Source organism: Rhinatrema bivittatum, chromosome 7 (genome assembly GCF_901001135.1).
Source record: "Rhinatrema bivittatum chromosome 7, aRhiBiv1.1, whole genome shotgun sequence".
Classification (NCBI taxonomy): domain Eukaryota; kingdom Metazoa; phylum Chordata; class Amphibia; order Gymnophiona; family Rhinatrematidae; genus Rhinatrema; species Rhinatrema bivittatum.
The window spans coordinates 225121725-225141641 of record NC_042621.1 but is presented as its reverse complement, the minus strand read 5'-3'; the positions used below and the strand labels follow the sequence as shown (position 1 = coordinate 225141641).

Genomic DNA, 19917 nt, shown 5'->3' with positions numbered 1-19917 from the left:
TGCTGCCGCATCTTCATGCTGCTCTCTCCGGCGTACCCATAACGGCAACGGCAACGGTGTTCGCCATTGATTTCCTGAGGGCCTCCTAGGGTGTGCACATGCACACCACCTACGTCTTTATCCACGTCATGGCGGGAACCTCAGGGGCGTCCCCTCCGAGGTATTTAGCCTGCCCTTCGTTTGCTAACAAACTGAGTTAGCAAGGATTGGAATGCCTCCGGTCTAAGCTGCTCTGCTGCTTCCTATCTGCTGCGGGAAGCTCTCTCTCTGCCCTTCGGGGTCATTCATCTCTAACCTAGGTACCAGCTCCTCGGGGGCCCTTATGCTTCTTTCAGGTACCTATCTGGGATACCGGGTACTCGCTCCTCGAGGGCCTGCTCTCCCTACCTTGGTGCCTACAGTTCAACTACTTCTGCCTGCCATGATCTTCATCAATACAGCTATCTTCTTCAGTGAGTAACTAACCTTGTTCAGTCTGTCTCACCTTCAGCTTCAGCGCTGCGAGTCTGCATCCGGGACTTCTCTACTATCTTGTTCAGCCTACCAACTACCTGAGCGTGGGACTGGTCTCCTCTGCTGAGGACCCCTGGACTTCTTCTACTGGGTTACCTCACTGCTGCCGTCCCTGGGCAGTACCACCAAGCTGTATAATAAATACGAATTCTCTGTGTCTGCGTGTATAGAGTCTAGCCTAGTACTGCGGTTCCTCACGGGGCTCCTCCCCGTGGGAGTGGCCATCACTGCAGTACCCAAGAATCCATTCCAACACCTCAAAACCATAACAGACCTAACCCAGAGATTGAACTGGGAAATTTCTGCATGGCATTGCACAGTACTTACCAGTGTGCCAGCCCTTAGTGGCTATTTAGACATTTATTTATTTTTATTTATTTTAACATCTTTTTTATACCGACATTAAAATACACATCATATCGGTTTACATTGTAACGAAAGGTTGAAATTACATGGAACAGGGGGGGAGAACTGGGAGAGGATATATTTGGGACATGCATATATTTGGCAACTTGAGTAATTTTACACATGCTATTTATTTATTTATACAGGATTTATTTTCCGCATCTCCAAAATTTGTTCCGTGCAGATTACAATATTAAAACATTGATTATCTTGCATAATTGATGTCAAACTTGTTTATTATGTATTGTTGACCGGGAGGGAGGTCGGGGTGAATGGGGAGAGTTCAGACTAAGCAAACAAAAGGTCTTGATGACCTGGAAAAGGACTAGGTGAACTGGTTGGTGGGCTACTTGGTAAATAGGTAGTTTCAATTACACGTGCACGTTTTAAAATATACCGCCTTAACGTTTACAAAATGGATTTTATGCGATTAAGTCTATTTTCACATGTAAAATATATACGTGTATATTTTTAAAATAGGTAGGAAAAGTAGCTGTGTTTAGTGCTCGCTTTCAATACATTTGCATGTATTCACACTACGCGCGTGTGGTGGGGTACAGATAATGCGTATTTTATAATATTTATGGATTATAAAATGCTATTTTAGATCTATGCATAGTCATATAGGTCTGTATATGCTGCCCATGGAGTTGTTTGAAAAAGATCATTTATCAGATGAATTTTCAAATGTTGCGTACGTAAAAATGAGCACTTGTGCGCATAAAATATCATATATGCGAATACATGCTATTTACAAAACTGCAACTTGCATGTGTAAATCAATGTCTGCAAATAATTTTGCACGTGTAAGAAAGGGGCGTTCTAGTGTGGGGCCAATATTTATGCAAATAAGTTATTTTAAAACCTGCCAAGGTGACGTGCATATGTCTTTTACTTGTGTATATTTACTTCTGCTCAATATCTGGTGTAAGTGATTGTAAACATTGCTAAAGTGAAAAAAAGATTGGGAAGAGGATCTGGGTGCAATTTGTGGACTTCAGGCTGAAGAACCAGAAGGGTTTTCATGATCTGCAGGTGGACTGGGCAAACTGGTAGACTAATTGATAAAATGTGTTATTTCTTTACTGTGTGCATTTTAAAAAATACCCTGACTTACATGTGTAAAAGGTGATGTACAGGGGGTAAAAGTGTCAAATTAACGCAATTAAAATCTATAGGCCTATCCTTTTAAAATTGGAAGTACAAATAGGTGGTTATATGATTTGCGCACACTTATCCAAGTAATTTTCAACTTATTCAGTTAAGTAGCGCCATTCCCACTACTTGGACAAATTTGAACTTATTTGGATAAGTAGTGGCATTTATCCAGCTATATTCCAATTTATCCAGCTAAGCAACAGCAGACCTACATAGCTGGATAAGTCTGAAAAGCGTTACATGCCTGTGTAAGTAGTGGTTTTCGGACTTATCCAGCTGCGTGCCACTCCTTAGCTGCCATTTTTCTAGATAAGTTCGAACTTGCACAGCTTGTGGTTTTTACATTAGTGAGCATTTGTTTGCACATATACAGGTTATAAAATATATTAACAACTTTGCTCGTACCCATATAAACTTGTAAATGGGCAGACATAAGCAGTTTTGAAAGTTTTCCTCTGTGGGGTGAATTTTAAAAGCCCAGCGCATACCTAAGACAGGAGATATGCACAGAAGTCCGGCTGGTGCACACCGCACAAATTTTAAAAGGTGTATGAGTATGCGTGTATCTCCCTGTATGCACAGAAATAAGTTGAAAAAGGGGCGGGGCATGGTCTGGGCAGGGCATAGGCGTTCTAGGGCTTTAACATGAAATGTGAGCGTAAATTCTTACGCACACAAGTGCATGTTAAGGTCCCCTACAACATAACTTTACTTCTGCGATAGATGCTGTGTAAGTCCAGGAACAAAAAAAAATAGGCTAGTTAGTGGAGTTTTAAGGGTAGGGGCTAGTAGGTTAAAAGGGAGGCTAATTAACTAAAGGGATTAGGAAGTCCTATCCTTTACCTGTACTAATTGGGAACAAACTGGAGAAACTTGTAATTGGGTCGGCACGCGTATCTACTAAAATCCCCCCACTTAACTGGTAGAGCCAGCATTTGCATGCACATGCGTGTATCCATATAGAATTGTGCACACATGTATGCACATACAGCCTATTTTATACCATGTGCACATATTTTGTGTATGCTATAATACGACTGTGTCCATAGGTGTGAGCCGGTATACACGCGTACATGTGTGCCTGCACAGCTGTTTCAAAGTTACCGTTCCTGTGTTTAATTTGTAAATTTTGAGAGCAAAAATCCTTAGGAATAGTGGGGTAGATTTTATAAATTTGCACACACGCGTATTTTTGTTCGCGCGACTTCAATAGATACGCGCGTATCCATTAAAATCCAGGGTCGGCGCACACAAGGCTTCCCAAAATCGGCAGCCTGTGCGCGCCGAGCCGCGCAGCCTGCCTCTGTTCCTTCCGAGGCCGCTCCGAAATCGGAGCGGCCTCGGAGGGAACTTTCTTTCGGCCTCCCCCCACCTTCCCCTCCCTTCCCCTACCTAACCCACCCCCACGGTCCTATCTACACCCCCCTACCTTTGTTGAACAAGTTATGCCTGCTCAAGGCAGGTGTAACTTTGTGCGTGCCGGGTCGGCTGCCGCGCACCATGTTCCGGTCCGGGGGCTGGTCTGGAGGCTGCGGCCATGCCCCCAGAATGCCCCCAGATGATGCGCCGGCCGCAACACGCCCCCCCCCCAACACGCCCCCCAGGAAAGCCCCAGGACTTACGCGCATCCCGGGGCTTTGCGCGCACCGGAAACCTATGCAAGATAAGCTTGGCGCCCGCAGGGGGGGGGTTGGGGTAGGTTTTTCGGGGGTTACGCGCGTAACCCTCTGAAAATCTACCCCAGTATTTCTAGCAACTGTATTGGTCCTAAGTTTTCATATGTCGAAGTATTCTTGTTTTACTGTTCCAACTTGTTCTCATTCTCATATTTTAGTGCTTGTTCAGTCCAAAGCAGAGCAGAATGCATTTGCTATGTTTAACTCAAAACTCAGTTATTTTAGAATCATTGCCCAAGTTTTTTTAAATAAGTGAATAACGGGGCTTGTATATTTCTGCCTCTTCTATAGGAAGGGGTTTTTACTTATTTTCTTGTAATCCAGTAGAGAATGTGTTGCGTCCGTCAGGCTCAGACGACTTCGCCCAACATGCCTCACCTTTCTCTCAGCTTTCTCCACCAGCCTCGGGAGTATGGCATCTGTGGCGTCTCCTTGCCACACCCTCTGGCTTCACGGGAGCGGCTCTGGCGCGGCATTCGGCCATCTTGACCCGAGGTCTCCTAGGGCGCGTGCGCATCCCTACCTTTGTAGCAGTGTTGGCGCGAACCTCAGGGGCGTCCCCCTCGAGTGACATCACTGCTTCCGCATATTTAAGGTTGCCCATTTGCTGACTCTCACTGAGTTAGCAAGGATCGGTATGCCCTGGTCTGAAGCTACTCTGCCGCTTCTATCCACTGGAAGCTATCTTCACCCTTTGGAGTTCTCTAACTTGGGTACCTGCTCCTCGGGGGCCCTCTGCTTATTTCCAGGTGCCTATCCTCTTACAGGTACTTGCTCCTCGAGGGCCTGTGTGTCTATCCTGGTGCCTGCTCCATTCTTCAACCTGCTGGAAATCCATCTATCAGCTACAGAGAGTGAGTACAACTTCTACTAGTCTGTCTCTCATCAGTTCCTTGCTACCTCTCTGCATCAGGCCCTACACTACCATTGTGGAATGGGTTTTCTCTGCCGAGGACCATGGACTGCTAACGCTTATGCTCTCTGCTGCTCATTGGGATTCTCTCTACTCAGCTATGGGAGTGTGTTTAACATCTGTCAGTCTGTCTCTACTACAGTGCCTTATTGGACATCTGCATCGGGGCCTTACACCACCATTGTGGGAAAGGTCTCCCTTGCCAAGGATTATAGACTGCTACCAGCTAACCTGCTCTCTACTGCCACCTCTGGTGGTCATCCTAGCTGTACAATAAAAGAAACTATCTCTGTGTTTGTGCTATTGAGTCTAGCCCGGTGCATCAGTCTCCCTACAGGGCTCCTCCCCGTAGGAGATAACATCACTGTTGCCCCTGAGAATCCACCAAACACCTCAATATCATAACAGAATGTTCATGTTATCCTTATGTTCTCATACTGTAGCGGACTAGTAAGAAAATTTCGTCATTTTACAGATGACATGATCTGCCACAGCTGGAAACTCCAGATGTCATAAAAAAAATGAAGAATGATTTAAGAAAGCTTGAGGTGTGATTGAGAGTTTGGCAACTGAAAAAGTACATTTAAGGAGCTGAAATCCAAGAGTTATGAGGTACTGCTGTACCCCAAACAGGAGTGAAATCTTAGAGTGATAACATCTGTTAATCTCAGAATTGCCAATCTGTTCAAACTTTAAGAAAAGATTATCTATCTTGGTAGAGCAAGCATTTAAGGATTTCCCAAAGCAGAGCAGAATTTCTCAAGGGGAATCCAGTGTCACTACCACTGGCTGTGTGGGAATCACGCTGTTCCTCCTGAAGCAAACCAGGAGAAAATATGCCCTCCACAGCTCCCAATCTTCCAGAGTCTGAAGATACTGAAGAAGGTGAAGAGGACATAGCCAAGTTCTCTCCACCATGATCTTCCGGGAGCAAGGCAGAATCCTGCAACTTGAGCGTGGACATCTCAGCAGCCCCCTCCACCACGGTTGTATCAGCACATCATTGTTGGGAGGCGCAGAGATGCAAGAATAGCCACATCTCTGTATTGGTGGAGGTCGGTGATCAGGTCTCAAAGACATTTCCTCCATAGGCGATCTCATTGCTCTCTCAACATGATGCACATCAGGCTGCTCAACTCCATGCAAAGCTGTGAGCAGGGACGTGTAATTTATCAACTGCTGGTCTAAAGGGTAAGGGGTTTCCTTAAAGTTTGTACAAATGCTTACTAATTATGATGACCAGGTTTCTGCAATTAACACTAAGATCTTGGCCATTAAGGCTAATATCAAGGATATACAGGCTTTTAATTGAGCAACTATGAAAGATCGAAATGTGCTCTCTAGATGGAGACACTTAATTTTTTGTTTTTTAAATGTCCCCAACGTTATTGAGAAAATTCCTTTTGTGACTTAAAAAATAATATTTTCAGGAAGTTCTAAAATTTTCATCTGATCAGTTGCTCTCTATTAATAAGTTGTATTTTCTTTCTACTAGTTCTTCCACTATTTCCCAACAAAATACTAATGTTTCATCTTTTCTAACAATTTTCTTGAGAATTCTGTTGTTGAAATTATTGAGCGCAGTACTATTTTGGTTTCATTTATTTCCTCTCAAGACTTATGTAATGTAAAGCAAAAGTTCTTTAGGAATCTTTATTCTTTATTCTGTGGTCAGATGGTGCGGATTTTCTCTGATTTTGCTCGTGTGACCCAAGAGAGAAAAGACTTTCTTGCCCTTTGGCAAGAAGACACTGCTTTAGGCTACTTTTTCTTACTTCACTATCTTTGTAAATATGTTAGCAAATATAACAGAGTTTTTTATTTAGAACAGCTAAAAGTGTTTTTGGATTTTAGAAGGCCTTTACCATGTGCTCCAGTGTCTATTTAAATTAATAACAGCCTAATTTTTAAACCAATGTACGCGGGGAAAACGGAGATTACGTGCACGGCCGGGCCTTGTGCGCACTGTGCGCATTTTAGAAGGGACCCGGCCACGCGCGTAACTCCTATTATGCACCAAAGTGCCAGGCTGAAGGAAAGGGGCGGTCCAGGGGGCGAGATGGGGTGGTCCAGGGGCAGGGGAGGGATGGGGCTGGAGGTGGCCAGTACAGCAGCCATTTGCAGGGGTTTAAAAATCAGCAGCCATTTGCTGCTATACCAGGGAAGGGAATCCTGGCACGCGTTGAAGCAGTAAGCAACAAAATAAGAAAAAAAAAAAGGTAAGGGAAAGGGTTTAGGGGGTAGGGAGGGGAAGGGAGGCTAGACTAGGGGGTAGGGAAGTTTCCTCCCAGTCCACTCCTTAATTGGAGCGGACTGGGAGGGAACTGGGGAAGGCCGGTATGCATCGCCACACAAAACTTGAATAATTCCCCCCTTGCGCGTGCTGGGGTAGATTTTATAAATTTGCGCACACGCGTACTTTTGTTCGCGCACCAGGTGTGAACAAGAGTATGCGGGATTTCAATAGATACGCGCGTAGCCATTAAAATCCGGGGTCGGCGCGTGCAAGGCTGCCCAAGTGGACAAACAGTTACTTAATAAGCATTATATCACTGGTGAGATTTATCTGGAGTATTGTGTCCAATTCTGGAAACTGTATTTACAAATAGATATTGACGAATTAGAGAACTAGTATAAATGAGAGCTACCATAATGATACAGAGTCTATAATACAAAACTTGTGAGAAGAGACTTAAGGAATTAAGGGGGTCATTTTCCAAGAGGCTTGCACGCAATAAATTGCGTGCAATACCAGGATGGGGGCAGAGTCGGCCCCGGAAGAGGAGGAGTTGGGGTGTCACCGGGGCCAACTTCGCGAAGACGCCGCGGACAATGAAAAGGTAAGGGCCTTTTCGCGTCTGAGTTCGCGCCCAATAGCTACACCTTCTATGGTGGAGCTATTGGGTGCGAAATCCGCAGCGATCGCACCGCGGCGGTACGATCACTGCCAGCTAGCACAGGTCCGCTCCCCCGGGTTGACCCCCCGCCCCTCATTACCTAAAGTATCGCAGGCCTGCGATACTTTAGAAAATGAGGCCCCATATTTGCTCTGGAAGAGAGTACAGAAAGAGAGAGATGATAGATTCAAATACCACAGGTTATAAATGAATAAACGACAAACATTTTTTGAATTGAAGGAAGGGAAAAACCTATAGTACTGAATATATTCCGCTTTGTGCATACTGGGGTAGATTTTTTTAAAAAGCGCGATCGCGTACTTTTGTTTGCGCAGCAGGCGCAAACAAAAGTACACTGGATTTTATAAGATACGAGCATAGCCGCGTGTATCCTCTAAAATCCTGGATCGGTGCGCGCAAGGCTGCCGATTTTGGGCAGCCTGCGCGCGCCGAGCCGCGCAGCCTGCCTCCGTTCCCTTTGAGGCTGCTCTGAAATCGGAGAGGCCTCGGAGAGAACTCTCTTTCGCCCTCCCCTCACCTTCCCCTCCCTTCCTCTACCTAACCCACCCCCCCCCGGCTCTATCTAAACCCCCCCCCCCTTATCTTTGTCCCTAGATTTACACCTGCAAGAAGCAGACGTAAATCTACACGCGCGGGCAGTCCAGTCCCTGCCCCTGAAATGCCGCGCCCCGCCCCCAAAACGCTGCGTCATCCGGTCCCACCCCCGACACGCCCCCTTCGAAAAACCCCGGGACCTACGCGCGTCCCGGGGCTCTGCGCGCGCCGGCGGCCTATGGAAAATAGGCGCGCCGGCTCGCAAGGCCCTGCTCGCGTAAATCCGGGCGGATTTACGCGAGCAGGGCTTTTAAAATCTGCCCGACTTTGAAGTGCCAAATAGCGGAATATAAAAATGTAAATAAATAAATAAATAACATTTCTAGAACGAGATATTATGGAAGGAAGCTGAAAGAGGGTAGGCTCAGGAGTACTGTACAAGAATGTGTCTTTATCTAAAGGGTAATGAATATATGGAACATTTTCCCAGTTGAGGTAGTGGAGCCCAAAACAGAGTTGGAATTGAAGAAAGGATAAGCCCCATAAGATCTGTGAAAGAGTGAAATAAGCCAAAGACTGGATGAAATTTGCAGCATTTTAGCAAGGCGGGGAATGAGTAGACTGAATGGGCCTGGCAGTCATCTCCCATTATATTTTATGTTTTTGTGGTCATTCAAAATTATAGCTGAAATCTTATTTAAATGCTATTTATGTCTAGAACTGATGCATGGTTAAATTCAGACCTCTTCCGTCTGAAAAATATTTTACATTCTATGGATTTATTTGTAGGGAGAGAATAGATTGTTTCTTTTCCTTTTATTGCTGTCAACACTTCTTTTGCAGTTTACTCTTATATTTTTGTTTTGTTTTTGACTGCCTTGATGATTTCCTTCTCAGAGTAACACCAATGACCATGCAGCTATGTCGGTAAGTAGATAAAAAATGAAGAAAAGCATGTGCATTGAAAAAACTGTGAGCTGCCTGCAGGCTTTGCTTCCATTTTTGTTCATTTGAAAAAGTTGACTGAGTGATAGATTACACTGAGGGATTCTTCAGTGCTGTCACTAGTTTATTTAGCAGTGCTTGTAACTCGCATTCTCCATACAATGTTTGGTACGGTTAACAATTTTTACAATCATAATACATAAAACAATACATACAATACTATCAATACTTAATACTAAACAGATCATCATCATGTTTAATTAATAGCTTTATGTTGTCCCAGTGCATACAGTATATAGCACAAGACAATTAAGAATAGACAAGTAATAGAAAAAAATTATGATTTTAATAACTATTTTAGCAACTATGTATTAATACTTAGAAATAGCTCCCTATTTAATTATAGATAGCTGCATGAAATATTACTTTTGTTCAAAGTTTAATTATATATAAATCTTTATAAGTAAATCTGATTGAAACCAGTATTCACAAATTGCAAGTAAACTTCCCATCTAAAAATAAGAATTATTCATTACTTTTCTCTGCATGTGTTCCAGTGAATCATAACATGAAATCTTGAGTTAATGAAAACATCATGCACAAAATTTCTTAGTCATTTTTGTCTGGAAAAATGTAGTTTATTATATTTAAATCTAAACATTTTGTATGCAAAAAAATTATTTGTGTGTGTGTGTATATATATATATTTTTTTTAATAGTATGCTATTTAATTATAATTTTATTTCATTAATGTTTCTTTGTTATTTTATGGAACATAAGAAGGTGTACATCATTATCTGATGGTCAGTTATATTAAAATTAAAGCACTAATAGCAAATAAGATGAAATGATGTAAGAATGTCTCTTTTATAATATTCACTTGCTTGCTAAGTACTTTTCTGGTACATATTTTTCTAACCCTTTATCATATTCCATTGTAAAAGTGAAAACTCTTGTCTGATTGCTGCCTGAACAGTTCCTCTTTCTTTGATTCTCAGTTGAAATGTTGTTGCCTTTTAGGTTTTCAGCTGCCCTGTCTGCAGGAACTTTTGCTGCTACAAGAAAAGACCTGGTTAATACCTCTTGTGAGATTCTACAAGAGATTTAGCTGCCGCATCATTTGGTGCTAAAATTCCTGTAAGACTATTGCCAAAAAGCAACAAGATAGTTATTCCCAGGGAATCAAAGACATTTTTCAGTTTTACAGCATAATGCAAAAACAAATCCTAGCACTGACACCAGAAAAGTCCTTAGCCAAGATACGTTTTTCTACCATGGCTGTATGCTTTCAGTGAACATAGTTTTAATTACCATAGTGATATAAAATCATATCTTAACATTTTTTGCTGGTACTGCACACACTAGTAACATTAGATCCTTCTGATCTGGCCATACATTTCTAGAGTGATATGTCAGATAAACTGTTTGACTAAATCAAGCTAGAGATGCATGTTTTTTGCATGTGCAAGGCCTTATAACCTAAAACAGGGGATGTTCAGTCCCAGCCAGTCTAGTTTTGAGGATATCCACAATGAATATGCATGAGATATATTTACATACAACAGTGAAAATCAGACTGGCTAAGAAATCCTCAAAGACAGAATTGAGGACAACTAAAAATATTTTTAAACAGAATTTGTTTGTGAAGATTTTTAGATCTTTACATATCATGTGTATTTATTTATTTATTTATTTATTTATTTATTTATTTATTTAGGGTTTTTATATACCGGCATTCGAGAACGCAGTCCCATCATGCTGGTTCACATTAAAACAAGTGTGCATCGTAAACAAAACTAAAACAATGGTGCGGAAAAAGGCAGTTACAAATAACAGGGAGATTAGAACTTGGCAGAGAGAGAAGAGAAAGGACAGGTTATTAAATCAAACATGTAACGATAGTGTAAAATAATATAAAATTCAAACATGAAGGTTAGTCATGGTGTAAGTGAGGTAAGGATGTATACCAGGGAAGTTTATTAGATTGCTAGTAATGTTGCTGTTAAGGAACATCTAAATCCCCTTAGGATGGAGTATTTAAAAGAGAATGCAAAATGCTCCCTTATATGAGATGGGCATTCCAGAAAATGAATGATTGAGAGGTAGATTGCTTTTATTTTGCTAATGAATCTGAAGTATAAATCATCATTTCTTATATGGACATTGCTCATTAAAAGGACTGTTTTCAAAGCCATTTACCTGTATAAACTGATCATCTGAAAATTGCCAACCTTCCATTTATTATTTACATTTGATTACCCAGCTTGAATTATAGAACCCCAAAGCAGGTTACAATAAATATTCTACAAGTTAATGTAATACCCACATCCCCAATATTTCACAAGAACTCAAATTAACAGTTCAAACAAAACTTATGAGCAAACAGTATGGGCCAAATTTTAAAAGGTGCGCACGGGCATAGATTTGTTTGTGCAACCCGGCGCAAACAAATCTACGCATGATTTTATAACATGCGCGCGCTGCCGCGCGCATGTTATAAAATCCTGGGTCAGCACGCACAAGGGGGTGCACAATTGTGCAACTTGCGCATGCCGAGCCACGCAGCCTTCCTCCGTTCCCTCCCAGGCCCCTCCGAAATCGGAGCGGCCTCGGAGGGAACTTTCCTTCCGCCTCCCCCCACCTTCCCCTCCCTTTCCCTAACTAACCTGTCCCCCAGCCCTATCTAAAAAAAACCCCCATACCTTTGTTGAAGAACTTACGCACGCCGGCCGATGGCCGGCCCGTGATCCCGGGCACAGCGGCAAATGGCCGCTGAGCCTGGAGGCTCCGGCCCCGCCCCCGGCCCCGGCCCGCCCAGGACCGCCCACACCCCGCCCCTTTTTGGAAGCCCTGGGACATACGCACGTCCTGGGGCTTGCGTGCGCAGGGGCAGCTTGGGACAGCTTTTCGGGGGTTACGCGCGTATCTTATAAAATCCTGGATCGGCGCGCGCAAGGCTGCCGATTTTGGGCAGCTTGCGCGTGCCGAGCCACACAGCCTGCCTCCGTTCCCTCCCCTCACCTTCCCCTCCCTTCCCCTCCCTTCCCCTACCTAACCCACCCCCCCGGCCCTATCTAAACCCCCCCTTACCATTGTCTCTAGATTTACGCCTGCGAGAAGCAGACATAAATCTACGCGCGCCAGCAGACTGCTGGCGCGCCATCATCCGACCCGGGAGCTGGTCCGGAGGCCTGGACCACGCCCCCGGGCCGGCGCCACACCCCGGGTCCCGCACCCGAAACGCCGCATCGTTCGGCCCCGCCCCCAACACGCCCCCTTCAAAAAACCCTGGGACTTACGCGCGTCCCAGGGGCTCTGCGCGCGCCGGCGGCCTACGCAAAATAGGCCGCCGGCGCGTGAGGGCCCTGCTCGCATAAATCCGGACGGATTTATGCGAGCAGGGCTTTTAAAATCCACCCGGTAAATTCTATGGACAATTCAATGGCATATATTGTAGCAATTTTCAAAAGCCCACTTACTCAAGTAAAACCCAGTTTTACTCGAGTAAATGCTTTTTAAAATCAGGTCCTATATGTATACAGAAATATAGAGATCTGCAAATACTTGGGAACTTGGAGATAATTTGTAAACTGAATGTAAGGATCGGTAAGATTGTCTTTGCAAAAGTAATATAATAGGACTTACTGGCAGGCCAAAACTGCTTCTTGTAGATCAGATGGGCAGGGAAATCAGATGGTCAGTTTGCATCCATGTGTGCTCGCTACCTGGCGCGCACACATGGATGCGGGATTTTATAACGTGCACGTGCTAGCTTGCGCATGTTATAAAATGCCAGTTTGGCGCGCATGGGGGGGGTCAACTTTAGCAAATACACACAGCCACGCATTGGGGCCTTCCCCAATTCCCTCCCAGTCCGCTCCCCCTAGCCCTATCCTAACCACCCCAAATTTTCTTATTTTACCTTTTGCTCCTGCCTCAGAGCTGGAGCAAGTTGCGTGTGCTGGCATCACAGCAAATTGCCGTGGTGCCGGCTACCTTTAGCCCCGCCCTACCCCTGGACCGCCCCTTTTTCAAGCCCAGGGACTTACACGCGTCCCGGGGCCATTTGAAAATTGGCCCAGCACGCAAAAGGCCCAGCCACGCACATAAACCCCGGTATTCACGTGCACTGGGGTTTGAAAATCTACCCCAAAATTTGTTTCATGGTGATGCTGAAGTTCCTTTGTCTTCTTTTATGTCATATTTTTTTTGGCAGCGTGTCTATCAGTCATGGGTCATGTTGCATACACTTTGGACAGAGTCATGAAAACTTTCCACCCAGGATATGTTTTGGCTTTATGAAGAGATATTTCTCACAGGACAAGCAGGATGGTTGTCCTCACAAATGGGTGACATCGAGGATGGAGCCCACCACGGAAAACTTCTGTCAAAGTTTAAACAGAACTTTGACTGGCCCCTACTGGGCATGCCCAGCAAGGCACTGACCCTGCAGCCAGCAGGGGTCTCCCTCCAGTCTTCTTTTTTCCGCGCAGCAGCTGCCACGCGGTGAAAGGAGCTCTCTTACCACGTTCCTGACAGGAATTCGGTTTTTTCTTTCCGAAGAAAATTTGCCCCTCAGGGGTCTCCCTTCAACAAATTTTTGTCACCTTCGCGGAATCCGGTAAGTTTTTTGCCGATTTTCATCGACTGCCGTCGATTTTGGCCCTTGAGGTCTGTTGGCACTTACCGTTCCCGCGGCTAAATTTGGCCCTAGGCCATGGCGACGGGGTTCCGTCGTTGTCCGGATTGCACCCGGACTATGTCCATCACAGACCCCCATAGGGTCTGTGTTCTGTGTTTGGGAAGTGAGCATGATGTCCTGACTTGCACTAAATGTGCCCTAATGACACCTAAGGGTCGTAAAGCCAGGATGGAGAAGATGGGGCTCCTCTTCCATGCACCCACCCCAACACCATCGATAGCATCGACGTCATCGGAACTGGCACCGTCGAAGTTGCACCACCACCGTCAACCCTCCGGTGACCGTCCACCACCGATGACTTCTCGGCCGTCGACTCCTGTCCCCTCCCCGGATGGGCGAGGAGATCGGAAGGACAAGCATCGCCATCGGCGGCACAAGTCTCGGCCCGTCGAGGATCCACAGCCATCGACCTCTGAACAGGCCGAGCCACCGACAAAAAAGCCTCGGTCAGACCTTGCACCGTCCACGTCTCGTTCGCAGGCATCGAGGAAACCCTCACCTTCTCGGGGTGTGGGAGCCGTGATCCCACCGGTTACGGTGGTCCCTCCGGCTCTGCCTCAGCCTCCCTCTCCCGTCGAGCCGGGTATCGTTACCCCTGGTCTCCGTGCAGAACTGGACCGGCTGGTCCAGGAGGCCATCGAGAAAGCGATGCAAAGGTTCCAGCCTCCACCGGCACCGTCTCCGGCACCGATTCTGGCACCGCCTCAGGCACCGACCTCGGCACCGACTCCGCCACCGAGGAGGGAACCGACCACCGAGCCTCTAGTGGAAGCGCTGGCACCGCTACTGAATCGTATGGAGGCACTCATGCGGGCCCTTCCATCGGTGATTCCAGTAGCACCGACTACACCATCGTCTCCGGCAGGATTCTCATCGGCAGGAGAAACACCGTTTCGGATTCCCCCGTCCGGAGTAGTCCCATCGGTGCCTTCGCATACCTCTCCACCGATTTATCCCTCGGCTCCATCGATTCCAAGACCTGCACCGATTCCATCGGCAGCCCCGAAGCCCTCGATGCCGTTTACAGTTCCGCTTGCAGCACCGATTCCATCCAGATTTCCATCGATGCCTTTGGATCCTCAACCAGGTCCTTCAGGTCTGCAAGCCCCACATGATCCTTATGATACCTGGGGTGATGATACATCTTCTGATACAGATTTGCCATCCCCACCATCTCCTACAGAGAGTAGAAAACGATCTCCTCCTGAAGATCTCTCCTTTATTAATTTTGTAAAGGAGATGTCAGAAATTGTACCTTTTCAGTTGCAATCTGAAACCGATGACAGGCACCAAATGATGGAACTGCTCCAATTTCTGGATGCCCCAAAAATCATCGCTTCCATCCCCATTCACCAGGTATTTCTGGATCTTTTAAAGAAAAACTGGGAATCTCCTTCATCCGTGTCACCAGTTAATAAGAAAGCTGACTCCACATACCTTGTTCAGTCAGCACCAGGATTTCAGAAGCCTCAACTGGATCATCGCTCTGTTGTAGTTGAGTCTGCACAAAAGAAGGCCAAGCGCCTAAAACCACACTCTTCCACTCCCCCTATCAAGGACAACAAATTCCTAGATAGTGTGGGACGGAAAGTGTATCATGGGGCCATGTTGATATCTCGCATAGCTTCATACCAACTTTACATGACTCAATACAACAGAGCCATCCTTAAACAGATGCAGGACTACGCTGACACGTTACCGGACCAATACCAGCCACAGCTTCAAGCCCTTCTTCACAAAGGATTTGAGGCTGGGAAGCACGAGATCAGAACGGCCTACGATATCTTCGATGCTTCCACAAAAGTCTCAGCTACTGCCATCTCAGCCAGACGTTGGGCTTGGTTAAAGTCATCTAACCTTCGCCCAGAGGTCCAGGATCGTCTAGCCGATTTACCCTGCTTAGGGGACAATCTGTTTGGAGAACAGATTCAACAAATTGTGGCAGAATTGAAGGATCACCACGAGACGTTGAAGCAACTTTCGTCTGTTCCATCTGAGGTATCCTCCAAACCACCACCTAAGAAGGACTCTAAAAAGTCTTTCTTTCGGCCACGTCGTTATTATCCTCCATCGGCTAGGCCTCGTCCGGCTCGATCCTCCACTAGACCTCAGCCACGCCAACCTCGAAAACAAAGACCTGCTGTGGCCCCAGCTCCTGGGCCTGCGGCAGGCCTTTGACTTCCCGGTACGGAGCACATGCCACATCCCACTTCCCGACATCCCTGTGGGGGGTCGTCTGTGCCACTTTTTACAGCATTGGATACAGATTACCTCAGATCAGTGGGTGCTGGCAATTATCACACAGGGTTACCACCTCAACTTCATAACTCTTCCGGCAGACTCCCCGCCTCTTCAAGCATGGAGTCTATCCAGCCACTTGACTCAATTACAACAGGAAGTATCCCTTCTTTTGCAATCAAATGCTATAGAACCCGTCCCTCCCTCTCAACGAGGCAAGGGATTCTACTCCAGGTACTTCCTAATTCCAAAGAAGTCAGGGGGGCTACGTCCCATTTTGGACCTTCGGGCCCTCAACAAGTACCTTCAAAAAGAAAAGTTCAAGATGGTAACCCTGGGTGCGCTACTCCCTCTGCTGCAAAGGGGGGATTGGCTGTGCTCCCTCGACCTAAAGGATGCTTATACCCATATTGCGATAACACAATCCCATCGCAAGTATCTGCGGTTTCTGGTAGGCCGCGACCATTATCAATACCGAGTACTACCTTTCGGTCTGGCATCTGCTCCACGAGTCTTCACCAAATGCCTCGTAGTGGTAGCAGCATTCCTCAGGAAGGAAGGTGTCCACGTCTACCCCTATCTGGACGATTGGCTAATCAGGGCCTCCACCCCTCAGATTGCCCACTCCTCCCTAAAATTGACAATCAACACACTCCTTTCCTTAGGGTTTCTTGTCAATTACGAGAAATCTTGCTTAGTCCCATCTCAAACCTTATCTTTCATTGGGGCAGACTTGGACACCTTACAGGCAAAGGCCTACCTTCCGCTGCAGCGGGTCCAAACTCTCATGTCCCTAGCTCGCCAGCTCCAGTCTCAAGACACGGCCACGGCTCGCCAATTCCTCATTCTCCTAGGACACATGGCATCCTCAGTTCAAGTCACTCCCATGACCCGACTAGCCATGAGAGTAACACAGTGGACTCTGCGACACCAATGGATTCAAGCTTCTCAGTGCCTGTCCTCCATAGTCGCAGTTACACAAGCGCTTCGCCTGTCTTTAACCTGGTGGACGACTCAAATCAATCTCCTTCAGGGCTTACCTTTTCTCCTACCAGATCCACAAGTAATCCTGACCACCGACGCTTCCCACATCGGTTGGGGGCTCATGTGGACGATTTCCAAACCCAAGGGTTATGGTCACCAGAGGAAGCCGAACACCAGATAAATTTTTTGGAACTTCGAGCAATCCGTTACGCGCTCAGAACGTTCAAAGATCGTCTTTCGAATCAGATAATCTTAATCCAGACAGACAACCAAGTGGCCATGTGGTACATAAACAAGCAGGGAGGCACAGGCTCTTTCCTTCTGTGTCAGGAAGCTGCGCAGATTTGGGCAGAAGCCCTCTCCCACTCCATGTACCTCAGGGCCACTTACCTGCCGGGAGTAGACAATGTATTGGCAGATCAGCTGAGCCAGGTCTTCCAACCACACGAGTGGTCACTCGATCCTCTGGTAGCGACCTCTCTATTTCACAAGTGGGGTTCTCCCCACATAGATCTCTTTGCGTCCCCTCAGAACCACAAAGTAGACAATTACTGCTCTCTCATTCGGAGCCACCACTCTCGGCCGAGGGATGCCTTCTCCCTCAAGTGGACATCAGGTCTGCTCTATGCATTCCCTCCACTTCCTCTTCTGTCAAGGACTCTCGTGAAGCTTCGCCAGGACGGAGGAACCATGATCCTGATAGCACCCCACTGGCCACGCCAGGTGTGGTTTCCCATTCTTCAGGATCTCTCCATCCGCAGGCACATCCCTCTGGGAACAGATCCGCATCTGCTCACTCAGAACGACGGATGCCTCCTCCATCCCAACCTCCAAGCCTTGTCCCTGACGGCATGGATGTTGAAAGGTTAGTCCTTCAGCCTTTTAACCTTTCGGATTCGGTTTCTCGTGTCCTGATAGCTTCACGAAAGCCCTCCACCAGAAGATCCTATTCGTATAAATGGAAAAGGTACACATCTTGGTGCACTTCCCAGTCCCTTGATCCCCTTTCCTGTCCAATCTCTAAGTTCTTGGACTATTTATGGCATCTATCGGAATCGGGTCTTAAAACCTCTTCCATTAGGATGCATGTCAGTGCAGTAGCCGCTTTCCATAAAGGCATACAGGGTGTCCCTATTTCAGTACAACCCCTGGTAACACGCTTTCTTAAAGGCTTGCTCCATCTGAAGCCACCCTTACGTCCTCCGGCCCCATCTTGGGACCTTAATCTGGTTCTTGGTCGGCTAATGAAACCACCTTTCGAACCTCTACACTCCTGTGAATTAAAGTATCTCACATGGAAGGTATTATTCCTTTTAGCTGTCACTTCAGCTCGCAGGGTTAGTGAGTTACAGGCCTTAGTCACCTATCCGCCTTACACTAAACTCCTGCAGGACCGGGCGGTACTCCGCACTCACCCTAAATTTTTACCTAAGGTAGTATCGGAGTTTCACATCAATCAATCCATCATACTACCTATCTTTTTTCCCAGGCCCCACTCCAACTCCGGAGAACAGACTCTGCATACCCTAGACTGTAAACGGGCTCTAGCATTCTATCTAGACCGTACAGTTTCTCACAGAAAGAGCACTCAATTATTCGTCTCTTTCCATCCTAACAAGTTAGGACAACCTGTGGGTAAGCAGGCTCTTTCCTCCTGGTTGGCGGACTGCATTTCTTTTTGCTATCAGCAAGCTGGCATTCCTTTTCAAGACCATGTAAAAGCACACTCTGTGAGGGCCATGGCGACTTCGGTGGCACACCTTCGATCGGTGCCGCTTCCTGACATCTGCAAAGCTGCAACCTGGAGTTCTCTCCATACTTTTGCAGCCCACTATTGTTTGGACAAAGCTGGAAGACAGGACTCCATCTTCGGCCAATCTGTCTTGCGTAACCTTTTTCCAACATGATGTACCAACACCCTTCCACCTTCCCGGTAGGGTGCGGATGCCCTTACCAAATTCCACCCCAGTTGTTGTGCCTCTTGCACATCGTTGGGTGCATTTGGTGCAAGTCGGGACATCCTCAGCTCGGTACTCACCCATTTGTGAGGACAACCATCCTGCTTGTCCTGTGAGAAAGCAAATGTTGCTTACCTGATGTAACAGGTGTTCTCACAGGACAGCAGGATGTTAGTCCTCACGAAACCCGCCCGCCACCCCGCGGTGTTGGGTTCCTTTTGTTTTTACTTGTTAGGCACTGCCTGTAGCTTTGAAAATCAGACTGGAGGGAGACCCCTGCTGGCTGCAGGGTCAGTGCCTTGCTGGGCATGCCCAGTAGGGGCCAGTCAAAGTTCTGTTTAAACTTTGACAGAAGTTTTCCGTGGTGGGCTCCATCCTCGATGTCACCCATTTGTGAGGACTAACATCCTGCTGTCCTGTGAGAACACCTGTTACATCAGGTAAGCAAGATTTGCTATCTCTAATTGTTATCCCAGGACAAGCAGGATGCTAGTCCTCACATGTGGGTGACGTCATTGAAGGGAGCCCAGGCAGGAAAACTTTCTGTCAAAGTTTCTAGAAACTTTTGACTGGCCCCAGTAAGGCCACTGAGCATGCCCAGCATGCTATGATATTCTCTGCCACAGGTGTCTCTCTTCAGTCTTCGTTTTTTCCGCGCTGCAGCAGCATCGCGGAATCGGAGCCGTTGAGATTCTCTCAACCTTCTTGTGACTAGAAATAGTCTTAAAAAAGTGATATTCTCTCTCATAAAATCTCTCGGGGTATCTCCTTACCGGCCGGTAAGTAACCCAGTCTTGATTTTTGGTCTGAGACTAGGAAAAAATTTCCCTCAATTCGAATCGACGGCCGTCATTCGAGAAAATGTCGACAGGATTTAAAAAATGTCCTGTTTGTGCTAGAAAAATGTCACTCACAGATCCGCACACCGAATGTGTGATGTGTTTAGGTGACAAGCATGACGTACAAAATTGTC

General features: G+C 46.5%; 1 protein-coding gene across 11 annotated transcripts in view; it reads left to right on the top strand.

The window, feature by feature from the left end:
* Nucleotides 1-19917, top strand: part of EXOC6 (exocyst complex component 6) — a 734347-nt gene that overhangs the window by 462063 nt on the left and 252367 nt on the right. For 8 of the 11 annotated variants that reach the window (XM_029609910.1, XM_029609905.1, XM_029609906.1 and 5 more), the window contains one exon: nt 9015-9044. The exons of the other annotated variants lie outside the window; for them this stretch is intronic. In XM_029609910.1, the coding sequence (XP_029465770.1) occupies nt 9015-9044 (30 nt within the window). The remainder of the gene's footprint in view (nt 1-9014; nt 9045-19917) is intronic. 11 annotated transcript variants of the gene reach the window in all.